The 14,089-nt window shown below is 56.4% G+C and overlaps 2 protein-coding genes across 2 annotated transcripts in view; one reads left to right on the top strand and one right to left on the bottom strand.

Annotated features, from left to right (window-relative positions):
• Positions 1–7,279, bottom strand: part of ANGPT2 (angiopoietin 2) — a 47,131-nt gene extending 39,852 nt beyond the window's left edge. Inside the window, exon 1 of the mRNA XM_037063372.1 lies at positions 6,412–7,279. Within this exon, the coding sequence (XP_036919267.1) occupies positions 6,412–6,708 (297 nt within the window). The 5' untranslated portion in view covers positions 6,709–7,279. The remainder of the gene's footprint in view (positions 1–6,411) is intronic.
• MCPH1 (microcephalin 1) overlaps positions 1–14,089 on the top strand; it is a 139,458-nt gene that overhangs the window by 99,364 nt on the left and 26,005 nt on the right. The window lies entirely within an intron of this gene.

Genomic DNA, 14,089 nt, shown 5'->3' with positions numbered 1-14,089 from the left:
TTTCTACAGAGGGGCCCTCGGCTGTGCACTGTAGGTACAGACACGTAACGTGCACACTTAGCATTATCCTCTTCTGGAGGAAAGGAAGTCCCTCGCCTCAGAGCGGGGATGCGCTCCAAGGTGCCCGCTTCAGGGGTGTGCCACCAGACCGTCCAGGCGGTTCCACAGCCTCCCCTGGTGCAGGGCGAGATTGGGGTGAGAAAGGGAGGCGATTTCGTGGGGAAGTCTCTAGTTAGAGCATTCACTCCACAGCAGACAGCCAGCGCCCCGGCCCCACTGTGCGGCTGGGTGGGTGCCCGTTCCTTTACTGTCGAACCACACAGATACCAACGCCTCCGTCTTCACCCCGGTAACTGTGGACACTTGGGTTCTGCAGCATGATCCGTGAAACTTTTTCGTTTGTGATTGCCTCCAGTCCTTGGTCTTTGGGTCGTTTTCTGGGATTGCACAAGGACGTCACACTGATGCTGGGGGCTTCACGGTTACGCCTACGTGTGACACGCTGGAGGGAGTGCCCTCTCGTCATTTTTAACATCACATGGGGCAGGGATACAGGCTGTACGTGACCTTCCTGGGCCTGAACTTCATCCGCCGGGACTTCCAAGTAGCTCTGTCAGGTTCAGCTGTCACCCTCCGTCACCTTCCACAAGAGGGCTGTTCCCAGAGGAACGGTTCGTCATATCCCTTGCCATCTCAGTAGAAACTCGCCTGAGCTGCCCAGTGGAATTCAGGTGATTGTCCCACACCTCAGACATCCCCAGTTGCTTTTCATTCCCAGCAGCTCTGGGCACCGTGCCCGCATGGACTGACGGCACCTCTTTCCTGTGTGCACGTGGGAAGCTGGCTGTCCATTCAGCAGCCATCAGACGCCAAGGCTGCTGCGGGGTTGGGGGTCCAGGACTGAGCTGAGCCCTGGACCCCTGGACCCACAGTCGGGGGAGGTGTTGCCATCACCGCCTGCGTGTTGCCAAGTTACTTAGCCTCACAAACCCACTTCCCTTTTCCACTTTGAAGTGAAGTGTGTAAGTTACTGGATAGGTGTGTGCAATATTAGAGTACGTGCAGCACGTGTGAACCTGATCACACCGAGAGGCATGTGTAGGCAGTGAATATTAGGATGCTGACTTCAGAATGATGGAAGTACTTGTGAAAGTTTCTGTGCATTTTTCACACACTCTGCCTTCTGCAGGGACATGCCCCGCTTTGGAGATCAGGAAGAGCGAGCACCGGAAACAGTCCGAATTGAATTTCCTTCCGGAGAGGAGGTTTCCGTGTGGAGAGTGGCCGATTCACCCTCCACCCCGAGCTCTTGCACTCCCCCCGCTGTCTGGCTCTCTGCCCCTCACTCATTCATCGTTTTTGTGCAGTGCTTTCCACCTCCTGTCACGCGTGTTCTGGCAAGAATGTGCTGCTCGTGTGGAGCACGTCCCTGCCAGGGCCAGACCCTTAGTCATCGCTCTGCCTCACTGACTCAACCCAGGCCCCCGCCTGGGCACACGCAGGCCTTCCGTAAATATTGGTTGAACAAAGAAATGAACCTGAATGACACCTGTCCTGACCGAAAACCCCCACGAGGGGTGGGAGGGGCAGGTGGGTTTTGACTCAGGGAGGCTAGGGGGCAAAGGACTAGCACTCTACTCATATTCATCTGTACTTGGCAACAGTGTTCTGCAGTCTGGCCGGGCCCCCCAGAAAGTCCCGCGTCTGGGCCATGGGGCGGGGGTTGGGGCACGCGTGCTGCTCCGTGTTTGCTTTTCCCAGCAGGAGCCCTGCAAGACTTGGGAACTGCGGAGCACGCTGGTGCCCTCCTAGCCCGTGTCCATAGGTGCCCGCGCCCGTGTTGTGGGGCTGTTTGAGGATAATGAGTGGAGGCGCGGAAAGAGTTATCAGGTCTGTTGCTGCCTGTGGTTGGGGCCGACGAGACCTCAGGGCCAGCAGTGCGGCTGGTGTGGCTCTGTTCCTGGCAGAAGACCTGTGGGACAACTAAAGGCAAGCATCTCGTCTGTTTTCTTCAAGGAGGGATACAGTAAAGATATTCATAGATACATCTTCATATATATATATCTATATATGGGTCGCTTTGTCTTTTATTTTTAATAAAAATGGTTCAGTTGTCGCTAAGTGTAGAGGTACGCAACTAGGGACTCATGAGAGTCAATAGCCTGTCCGCCGAGCTGCCACGGTCATGAGTCAGCTGACACCCTGCTCACCGGGAGTACTAGACCAAACCCATGATGCATGGCGCGACCACTGTTTCTTATTGTGACAGGTTCCATCACAGCGAGTCTAGTGTGTGTGTGTCTCACACACGCGTCTTTAATCTACACTCTCCCTTACCTCCGTCTTCTAAACTTTGCTTTTTCCCTAATTAAAATCTCTCTTCTCCAGCCTCTTTTCATGTCATTTGGGAGCCAAGAAAAGATTCTGATCATGTCATAATGTCACTGTAAATACGAAAAAGGGAATTCATGCCTCGTGGTACTGAACGGTTCACAATCGAGAGCCAGCGTGAATCGCTGCAGGCACAGCCTGAAGAAGAGACCGGCGACCAGGGCAGCGGGACTGACCTCCCAGTTTCTGCTGTTTGTAAGGGACCATGTTGATTAAACTCCACCAATTGCCACGTTTCCGCATGGAGGCCACGCGGAGTATCTGGTTTCTGAACAGTAAGATAGTGCGGAAGTTGCGTGTGCACGCCCATTTCCTGGCTCGCGTAGTGTGGCGCGTGCAGAGTTAAACCAGCGTGACCTCCCCCGTGAAATCAGCAGGGCCACTTCATCATAGAAAGGAAACATTTGTATGTGCTCATGTGTAACATAGAGTAAGCATTAATTACATTTTGGATATTGCACTCTGTGTCGTGCTTAGTATTTATAGTAAACATTCTATTATACTTGCATTTTCTAGACTTTAGTCTATTGTACGTGCCCTACCATAGTGAAACCTGTTCATCCCTCACCATAATGTTATTAACATGTAATTAAATAGTAATATCCAGCCTTTTCCTACAATCTTAAATAAAGGGGTTAATCGGCTTAGCTGAACGCACCAAGTTTGCTGGGGACCCCGAACAGTCACATGTCACCACTGAGGACACGACGGAGCACCACATGGCCGAGGCCGGGAGCCGTGGGCGTGAGCGGTCACTCTTTCCGTTACGAAGCCCCCACAGGATGCACACAGTTACACACTGACACACGCTGGCACACTCTCATACTCACACATCCGCGCGCACACGGTACAGGCACTGACACCATCCCCAGCCGGTCGGGCCCGGCAGTGTTCTGAGTGCAGGGAGGCGTCTGCCCCAGCCCCTCCCTCCGACAGCAGTTCTGATTTTAGGAGCCAAACTTCCTTGCTCTCTCCGGGTGGACTGAGGAGTGTGGTTCCCATGTCCTAGGGAAAGGCCTCAGGTCTTACTTTTAAAGGGAGGGAGGGTCTCAGTTCAGGTTTGCAGTTTCCAGCCAGTACTTTTGTCACTTAAAAAAACCCCAAGGAGATGACCGAGGGAGTGTCTACCTCAAGTTCACAGGCAGTAGCTGTATTTTTCAAAACAGTCTGTGTTCAAGCACAATGGACTTGGCGGTTGTTTACACATGTAAGGTGTTCGTCAGTGTGAAAGAGTTGTTTATTTCCGGTCCCTGTTTCCTCTTACTTGGGGGAAAAACATTTGGCCTCCTAGTAAGACACGATCTGCGTTGTTGTTTGTCAGTCTTTACAAAGCGGGTTTAGTATCTGGGGCAGAGGTTTAGCGTCCTGGCGGCTTCGCAGGGGCAGCGGCGTCCGGGGCCCTTGTGGGTCACCGCAGTGTTTGGCGCCAGCGCCCCCTCGGAGGGCGTCCCTGCGCCTGTGTGGCCCCAGCCTGCCCCCTCCCTCATGCAAAGGCCGCCACTCCCCTTGTCCAGCAGAGGAAGAGGGCAGAGTGGCATCTTGGATGAAGTGCAGAACAGCTTTTGTAGTCCCAGTCCCAAGGCCACAACAACCACCCCCGAGACGAAACGCTCCTCACCTGCCCTGAGACTCAGCTCACCAGAAACCGGGGCTTACTTCCCTTCCTGACACATTTTCTGGAAAGCTTAAAGTGCGCTCGCTCTCCCCCTCCTTCCCTCCCCCCTCCCCCACCCCCTCATCTTCAGTGTTGGTCAGGGAGAGAAAGGAAACAGGGAAACAAAAATATATAAATAAACATCTCTAAAGAGGAGGAAGTGTGGGAAACGAGAACCGCAGAAGTGTGTTTTTTCTTTCTGTGGTGGCCTGGCAGTAGGTGTGAGAGCGCGGCCCACCCTTTCATCCTTGGCTTATCTGCCGTCCCTTAGGCATCGCGCTGTCCCGCTGTCCCGCAGGAGACGAGCACTGCCTGTTGTCACAGGTGGCCGAACACAGAAGGATAAAACAAGCAGAGAGCCAGCACGCAGCCGCCCGAAGTGGGGTCCTATTTGCTCTTCTGCCTTTACTCCCAAACCAGAAGCCCATAAACCGAGTGAACATGCCGACTGACTTTCTCAGGTGCACGGCACCCAGATGGGCTGGGGGAGCAGGTGCTGGGCGGAGAAAAGGTAAACACTAAGTCATCCTCGGTGATGCTTAGCTAGGTAGCTAATGCAGGAATCCAGAAATACCCCTGTGCCACTGTTCAAATATTTGCTAACTCAACCTGGGAAGGGAAAAAATGGGGTCACAGAATGGAGATTCCCTCGTCCTTTCCCTACTTTAAGCAGAGTCTCAACGACCCCAGGAAATGGGCTGTTGATCTAAGAAAGAAATAGGAGCCTTTCTCCTGGCATTTCAGGTGGACCTCACGGGGCTCCGTCAAGCAAATACAATTTAGCAGTCATGCATTTGGCAAAACATTCTTTTTACATTTCCAGGCTGTTTATCTTCAGAGATGACTTAGCAGCCACCCAGATTAGAGTGTTTACTAGAATGGAGGGTATTTCTCCCTGCCCGTGGCCACTGGCCCTGCACCGCAAGACATGGGGGCGTTCCCAAGCCATGCGCAAGGTCAGACAGGGTGAGCAGGAACCTGGGAGGCAGGTCTGCCTCCCACACGCTTGAACCTGGGCCGTGCATACTGCCTACAGGTTTAATGTTGCTCCTCGCTCCGCTCCGAGTGTGGGAAGATTGAAACAGAGCAGACCAGGGGGACGTTCTTAGGAGGAGAGAGAGAGCAACCCACTGGAAAGTCACTCAAAGGGACAGTCCCTAGGGAAATGTCACTGATGAGTTTTATAGGACAGGGCTGGTCTCTCCGGTAGGTGTTTGTGTTTTCTGTTCTTTGATCTGAAGCAGTCCCGTGAATGCCCTGCTGAGAGCGCTCATTCATTCGGGCTCCAGGCTCCGCTAATAAACCAGTCCTTTCCGCTCTGAAGGCAGCAGAGTTAATGAGAACGCAGATTAGGAGCCGAAACCTATTCTGAGGCTCAGTATAAGGCATCCTAACAGACAGTTCCCGGGGGCACGAAAGGCTGATCGTAATCCGCTCTTCTGGGGCAGAGTTGTGAATGAAGCTGACCAGCTCATTAAAGTTCCTGGTGGCTTTGAATAGTCACATCCTGCAGCCTGTGAGCAGCACTGCTGGGGCAGGAGTTCCAGCCCCTAGGGACCCCCTCCTTTAGTACGGACACCGTCCACCACAGTAACGTGCCGGGGGCTGGGGTTTTTGTGAACAGCTCTCGCAGGCTGACCTGAGAGCATGACCGCCCACCCCAGCACTGGAGCAGCGGCGAGCCGGGTCCTGCATCCCGCCCCACCCCACGTGGGTCCTCTGCAAAGCCAGTGCTGGCCCTGGAGGGGCTACGGAGCTGAACTGTACCCAGACGCTGGGGAAACTTACCCCTTCACAAATGCCAGCCCCGTGGGGGGAAGCCCTGGGGTTCTGAGAAACATGAGACCTGCTTTATTTAATTTCCTCTCTTTCACTAAGAGCCACGGTCTATTTCGGTACATAAATTCAGGAAATCGGCAAAGCCCTTTCCTCCGTCATTATGTATCTGTAATTAACATGATTGCCCCCTTTTTCCTGGCTCCCCGGCTACTGCTCTCAACCCCCTCCCAGGCTGCAGCCAGTTACGAGGTCCCTGGCAGCCGCTCTCGCGAAGCCTAACTGCTGGAACAGAGCAGCCTGCCTGTCTCCTCTGCCCGGCTCAGGAAGGTTCCCCACTGGAGGGCTGGCTCTCTGTCCATCCCTGTCCACTCTGACACTTCACGCAGCGCCTCCCTCGTCCTGCCACGCCGGCTTCCCGCCCTGGCCTTGGGCACCAGCTGCCCTCATTCATTGCAAGGTGTCCACAGCCATCCCTCCCCTGCCCTCCTTCCCTTTCGTCACCCCCTTTTGGGCGTTAGGCAGATGACCACCCCGCCCCCGCCCCGGCACCACCGGGGGCATGCCGAGGCCGACCGGCGCGCTCCTACCTTCATGAGCCACTGGGTGTTGTTCTCCATGATGCTCTCCAGCGCCTGCAGCCTCTGCACCGAGTCGTCATAGTCGAGCGGCGCGTCTCTCTGCACGGCGTTGGACACGTAGGGGCTGGAGGGCGAGCGGCAGTTGTCACTCTCGGGCAGCAGGAAGGTGTAGCTGCAGGCGCCGTGCTGGACCTGGTACTGCCTCCGCCCGACACTGTCCATGCTCCTCCGAAAGTTGTTGTAGGCTGCAGGCAGGGCCAGGTCCCAGCTCAGAGTAAAGAAAATAACCCGCCACATTCTTTCCATGTCTGGGGGACGGGCGGCTGCTCAGCAGACTCTGAGGCTCATGGGAGCCGTGCCGGGCTGCCGCCGCAGGCTCAGCTGCCCAGCTCGAGGTCCCTGTGTGGGAGCCGGGTCCCCACGTCCCGGCAGCAGACTTTCCTGCGTCTGTCCTGCTGCGAGCTGTCAGATCTCCACGGGAGCGTGGCCCCTCTCCCTGGGCAGGGCTGTGCTCGGCTGGGGATCAGTGTGGAGGCTGCTTTGCTCCTCTGCCCCCCGATGCTGCGAGTCAGGGTCCAAATCGATCATTCGCCTCCCTTATATGATAAGTTGATAAGAGCAGCCAGACACGTGCGGCGAGCTGCTCCGCCCTCCTGGCTCGTCCGTTATCTTCCTGCAGGGGGTCAGCAGCCAGGCCACAGGAAAAACCCAGCCCCGTGCTTGCCTCCCAGCCGGGGTTTGCGCGGCAGAAGCCCTCTGGGAAGGCGGCTCCCAGGCCCCCCAGGCACCTCGCAGGCACACCCCGCTGGGTGTTTCCTAGAGAGCCTCGGGCGCTGGTGTCTGTGCAGCTGGTCCCAGGGCTGAGTAATAACTTGAAAGTACAATGAGGGTTCCTGTTTTTTCCTTTAGGAATGGAACTGCTGCAAGTATGTCAGGACTTGGATTTATTTTCATGATTGCAGACAAAGAGGAAGGAGCCTTACTCTTGTAAACTCTGCCTTTGCGAGGGGGGAGGGCAGGCTCGGGGTGCTCCTTGGTCTCTGCGTGGTTGGCTCCGAGGACAGAGTCTTCATTTCCAAGGAGTTTGATGGGAAAATCGCGATTTGCTAAATCATGTTGGGAAGGTCGGCATCTGAGCTGTGACAGCTAATCTTTTCAACAAAATACCCCCTTCCGTATTCAAAATAAGCCTAAAACAGAATGATGAGGGGCACATTAAATGACAATAGATAGGGGAATCAGAATTTATGAGAGGATGTTGAGAGAGGAACACATAAACTTTACTAGACCAGGATTTGCTCACATCCTATCATTTTGTAGCGTATTTTCCAGGATCAGTTAAATCCACCCCGTTCGACCTTGAACTCAGACACATCCCCTCCCTTTTTAATTAAGTGCTGATGTCCTCATCTGTAAAAGTCAGGAGCTGTGTCCACTGGCCAGACTCCTCTGCTTCAGTTCGGTGGCTCTGCCGCTGCCCATTGTTGCTTCCTCAGCAAGGAAACCTCAACGCTTGAGAGACAGACAGTCTGCCGGCTGCCCAGCCTCGGAGAGGCGTGCACAGTAGCGTCTCAGCGCGCAGGGCGCGTTCCTCCCCCGCAGTGGTCGAGATCAGTGGTGACCAGTGTCCCTCTGTGTCATGTGGGGTCAGCCTCCAGGTGTGCATTGTGACAGGAAGCCACATACTAAACCTGACACCCTCGGGTGGGGGGCAATCCTGCATGGTGTGCGCAGAGACCCGGACACCGAGCATGACCGCACCGGCCGGTCGGAACAGACCCCTAATGGGAGTGGGTCCTGGCGGCGGTCTGTGCAAAGGCCAGGCTTTGCCACCAGCCCTTCTGCATCCGAGGCAGCACACCTCTGAGGGTCTGGGCGACCTGCTTCCAGACAACACAGGGCAGCCCGCCCGGCGGTGCAGGAGACCCGGTCTCGTTGTCCCCTTGCTCCCTAATCCCACCTCTGTGTTCTGTATGCGTTAACTGTTGACTCTCCCGTGCCCACCAGAGCAAATGAAGTATCTGTCCTTTTCATTTTTCTCCCAGTCCCAAGATACCCCACTTTGCTTTCTCCCGCCTCCCTAATCTACCACCCCTGAATTTCATGTGACCCCCCCTTACTTCCTCCATAGATTCTAACGCATAAAATAAACTGGAAGCCCTGGCTGGTGTGGCTCAGTAGGTTGGCCATCGTCCCATGAACTTGAAAGGTCGCTGGTTCAATTCCTGGTCAGGGCACATGCGTGGGTTAAAGGTTTGGTTCCCCATCGTGAGGTTGGGGAACCATCGTGAGGTTGGGGAACACTGCTCTCCCCCACGCAGCCTCTCCACCACCCAGACTCTGCTTCCCGGCATTGCCGTCAGTTTCACATGGACTCATAAAGGTTCTGTGTGAGCTCGGACTTCTCACGCCGACAGGGGGCGCGGAATGGTGGTTCACCTCTTGGCCAAGCGTGGAACTTGAGTAGTGAGTTCAGTTCCCTGGGGTGAGTTCTCAAGAGACTTGGTCCGACCTTTAAGGACGTCCCTCCTGGGCACAGGCTGGTTCCCAGGTGACTCCTGGCACAGGGGTCAGACCCTAAAGTCCACAGGCGTGGATGGCGAAGGCTCTTGTTTGTACCCACGCTCACACTGACACGCCGTCTCCCCTTCCGCTGTGAAAGGTCACGGCGGGGCCCGTGCTGGCGGCTTTCTCCTCGATGGGCACCGTGGGTGGTTTTCCGAGGATCCCAAGCTGCCGCGTGCACTCGGCACCTCATTGCTGCCAGCTCAGTCCCCAGACCGACCTCGCCGTTTCAGCTCTGAGTAACGCAGCACCTGCTGCTCTCTGCGAGGGCCAGTACCGGCTGGAGCCAGGCTCTGGAGCTCCGGAGGGTCCCACAGCCGGAGGCTGTGCAAGTCCCCCACAGGGCCAGAGCAGTGCGTGGTTTCCGGAACAGCACAGGCTGAGGACAAGGCACCGTCCAACTGGCCGGAGAGGGAGGCCCGCAGGTGTGGGGCCTGCCAGAGCCCTGCCTCCCGGGGTCGGACGCCAAGCGCTACCTCTCTGAGCCTTGGCCCCCTGCCTGTGAGGTGGCACTTCCCCTGCAGTGCCTTCTGGGTCAGAGCGATCTGGAATAGTGACTGTGATGGAGGAGTGTCACTCTCCTGTCTGCACTGGCCTCTCCTGAAAATGGGGCTCTCCTCCCACCACCAGGCGCTGTAGCCCCATTATCCTCTGAAGGGGAGGTGGGAACTCTGGTGCACAGTTTTCCTTCCAAGCCTGTTTCCCATTGGGAAGAGCCTGTTACAAGGCATCAATGGTACAGTTGTGGTTTTACAAGTCATTCCAGCTGCCCCATGGGGACTTCTGGTGCCCCGGGTCTGTGCCAGCCACTGGCAGGCCTTGGGGGTCCAGGGAAGCAGATGGGGACAGAGGTGGCTCGTGGGCTGGGGCCCAAGGAGGACGGCGTGGGCGGGCTCTGCCCCTGGCTGCCCCCTGGGGCTCGGGGCGCAGGTGCCAGGAGCAGCTCTCTGTCGGTCCCTGCGTGGCCGTCATTAGTGGCGAGTGGGGTGGCTCTGGGTGGGCGGAGCCAGCACACTGTCTCTGTGAAGGCAGAGTTCAGTGTCTTAGGCTTTGCTGGCCGTGCAGACACTGAAATTCAAATTTCTTCTTATTTCCTCGTGCCATGNCTCTGCCCCTGGCTGCCCCCTGGGGCTCGGGGCGCAGGTGCCAGGAGCAGCTCTCTGTCGGTCCCTGCGTGGCCGTCATTAGTGGCGAGTGGGGTGGCTCTGGGTGGGCGGAGCCAGCACACTGTCTCTGTGAAGGCAGAGTTCAGTGTCTTAGGCTTTGCTGGCCGTGCAGACACTGAAATTCAAATTTCTTCTTATTTCCTCGTGCATGGAATGGATTTCTGGATTTTCCCGAAGTCCTTTTCTGGATTTTCTTTAGCCATGTAGAAATGTAAAAGCCATTCCCAGCTCCCTGGTCATTCAAAACGGACCATGGGCTGTCGTCTGGTGACCCCAGAGTTAGAACCTCTGGGGGGGGGTATGGGGGTATGGCTGTGGGAATGACCCTCTCTCGTGTCTCTGGTCACAGCACAGCTTCTTAGGGGACCAAGGAGCATGGGCCTGGATGGGGAAAGGGACTTGTGACGGGCAGGCAGGACCAGTGGCCAGAGAGAAAATGCCGCTTGGCAGCTGAGTGTAAAGTGCAGGCCCGGAGGCCATGCCGGACAGCACCCCGGTGGAGCAGCAGGTCCCCTCATGCAGGGCCCGCATTGGCAGCGCTGCGGCCAGGCCGCCCATGTACTGTGGTCACCGGGGAAGGCAGGCAGACCTGCCAGTGCTCTGTGGCCCCGAGGGACACCAGGAGGACCCTGAAGAGGAGGGAGGAGGCAGGTCAGGGTGGGGACCGCAGGCTGGGGTGTTGCCAGTGGCCAGCTGTCACCCCCGGTCCTGCTCTAGACCCTCCTGCTGCTGCGAGTTCTCCCTGGAGTGCATGCCCCAGGCTGCGGTCGCAGCGTCTCTCGGGGCACCAGAGAGACCAGGCGTCTGTACTCCCTGAGGAAGGCGGTCAGCATCGCCCTGTGCCCATGTGCTCACCCTATAGAGCCCAAGGCCATCCTGGGCCCCCCCCGACCCGACCCTCTGGGCACATGGGTCCACGTAGATATAGACCCCTTTTATCTGGATCAGGAACCTGACCAACCACCGTCGCCAGAGGCTGGGTCCCCCTAGGCAACCGTGCAGCTCTCGGACACCTGCCTGCCTGAACGGCGTCTCCGGGAATCGGTCACCAACAGACGCTGCTGTTAAACCAGTGTCAAGCTGGTGGCCTGAGCATTTGAGGGGCCACATGGCTTCGGCTGCTGTCCGGCCAGCCGCCCTCCCTACAGAGCAGTGTGTGGTTGTCAGGTCTGGGGCGATCGCCTGGCCCAGGGAGGCGGCTCTCCGAGCCGTTGGAGTCCCCACAAGTGCCCTGGGTGGGCCTGTGCTCTGAGGACCTGTGTCTGACCACAGGGTGCACGGGAAGCTCTCAGACATGCTGAGGGGTGGAGGTGTTGCCCCGCATCTGCCGCACATTTTGTGCCCTGGGTTTGGTCTTAATGATTTTTAGACCTCTTTTTAATTCTCACTTGGGGATATATTTATTACTTTTTAGAGAGAGAGAAATGTCGGTCAGCCACCCCCCTACTACATTCCCGCCTGGGGATCGAATCACAGTCTTCCAGTGCCCAGGACGACGCTCCAAGGACGGAGCCACCCGGCCAGGGCTGTGGGGAGTCTCTGTCCCTCACGTCCTTGTGCGGGTGCCCAGGACGCAGCCTCGTCCCCTGGCACCTCAGGCCCGCCGGTCTCAGATGTGGGACCCGGTGTGGGCCCGTAAGCCAGTGTGGCCTGGGTTTGGGGAGTGTGCTGCATTGAGGGGGGGAAGAGATCTGGGCCCTGACACACCTGGGGACATGGCATCAATGTGTGGCTATTGGCCAACAGCCGGGCACCCTCGGGCTCCAGGTGGGCTGGGGCACCAGGGGCCGCAGAGATGCCGTGTCCACCTCCCTCCCACCCAGGCCGTGTCAGACCGGGCTCTGTGGACCCCGTCAACATGGTCACCTACAGACTAGTGTGCAAAGGGCAAAGAGAGCCATCAGAAGGTTCCCTGGACATAAGGCTGTTAGAGAAAAGGTTATTTTTACTGCTCCCCCCCACCGCCCGCAAATTGCGTGTAGTAGGGAATGAGAGCAGAAGGAGAAGGCACAGCTGGACAAAAAGGAGGGGGGGCTGAGCTTTCCAAAAGCAGGCTCCCTGCCGGGCCCTCCCCCGTAGCCTTCTGAGTGGGTCTGGTTCTGCCCCACTTCGAAAGGCCTGGGCTGGACAGGGACCCACCAGCAGGCTGTGTCGTGAGAACTCGGGTGTTGCCTCTCTCCAGTGCGGCTGCTCGTGAATCTGGCAGCCTCGGGAGAGAATTCCCAGCCCTGGGATTTGGAAAAAGTACCAAAGGAAAAGCCCCTTCAAGTTACCGTAAAGACAGAAAAAAGTGTCAGTACCCACACACGCGCACGCGCACACACATGCGCACACGCACGCATGCAACCCCGGGAGGCACAGCTCAGCCCTGCCGCAAGTGTGGGATCCAGACTCCGGGAGAGGATGGCTGAGTGCGGGGCGGGGCCTGTCTCGGACCTTGGCACCGGTGGACTTAAAGCGGGGGTTGCACCTGGCCTTAACAAGGGAGGGCGCAGCCTTCCCTGGAGAGGAGATTCTCTGTCTCCTGCTGGCTGCCCCCTCTCTACAGCACAAACATTTGTCCCCTGTGACAGAGTCCGTGTTACTGACAGGGACTCCCTGTGGCCCTGGGTCATCCTGAACCACTGGCTCACCAGGGAGTCCGCCACAAGCTGCTCCAGTGTCCTCGCCCCGAGGCTTCTGAGTGGGCAAAGGCCTCTCAGGGCCCCCGGTGGTGCAACCAGACAGTGCGGTTGCACTTACTGGCCTCGGAGCTCCTGGGAGATCCGGGCAGTTGCCAGACACAGGCTGGAACCCACCAGGCTTCACACACCCATCAGAGCTGCACCTTCAGTTCCCTGGCTCTGCCAGTGTTTCCTCTTTTCTTGGCCTCTGTAGCTGTCAGCCAGTGGAGGCAGCTGTCAGACTGTGCTGTGCCTTTCAGAGTGAGTCTGAACAGTTTCTGAGACGGAGTGTGGTGCCTGGCGCAGCCGCCTCCCATCCTTGTCTCCATGGAGTAGGCACAGCATTCGACCTCCGCTGTGCTCAGGGAGCAAACCCAACCTCCACTTGCCTGGGGCGCTGGCTCTGTAGCCGGGTGCAAGGTGAGGGCGCCCGCATTTGGTCGGAATAAGGGCCTGCCTGCCAGAGAGGGAGAGAAGCCCTTTGCCAGATGTGTTTTCAGGCCGCTTCCTTTCCTGGGAAACAGCCATTTCCCTTGCATTTCCAGGCGTGTTTTCGTTTGGAGCAGACAGGGTAAGTGCAGGCATCGGGGACAGAGCAGGGACCTTATCTGGGACAGTTATCTCCCCTTGCAGCTGTGTAACTTCTGTCGGACAGAGAGGCACAGCTGTGGGTTGGAGGGTGGGTATTGATGGAAGAGCCCGAGTTAATAGGACGAGAAAGTCGTTACTGCTCACGTGACTCCTCAGGTCGGGGCAATTAAAAAGGTGCCCAGTGTACTCACTCGTTCTGACTTACCAGAGTGTTTACTGTGAAGCTATGTCTAAAGGACTTAGAGGGGATAGATTTTTTAAAAGAAACTTTTACACTTTGTACTGCCCCAAACCAGCGTAGGGCCTGCTAAAGGACGTTTCTTTTTTTAAAGCCACATTGTACATAGTATGTAACCTTAAAGACTTTGGGAAGAAAAAGCTTTTTATTTACTAGGGATGGGAAATATCCAAGTAATTATTTTTTTAAAGATTTCATCATGAATTCCATGAATTTTTTGGAATATTATGGTTTATATAATTCTCCTGTTATTAAAAAAGTTATCTCAAATGCTGTTTGATTTTTAAATATTTTCATCCTCTAGTATTTGTATGGAATAGTTTATCATCTCCTTTTAAAAAAATGCCTAAAAGGTCAAGATACAGATCATAACTTTAAAAGGCCGGTGGCTGACGCTCTGGAACAACAGATGAGTGCGTGAGACTGATAATGTTTTGCCTGTGACTCTGTGTCCTGTTTTCTGC

Source organism: Sturnira hondurensis, unplaced genomic scaffold (assembly GCF_014824575.4).
Source record: "Sturnira hondurensis isolate 20B ecotype Veracruz unplaced genomic scaffold, ASM1482457v3 Scaffold0014436, whole genome shotgun sequence".
NCBI classification, from domain to species: Eukaryota; Metazoa; Chordata; class Mammalia; order Chiroptera; family Phyllostomidae; genus Sturnira; species Sturnira hondurensis.
Note: the sequence above shows the minus strand (reverse complement) of the source record. Positions and strands in the feature narration are given on the sequence as shown.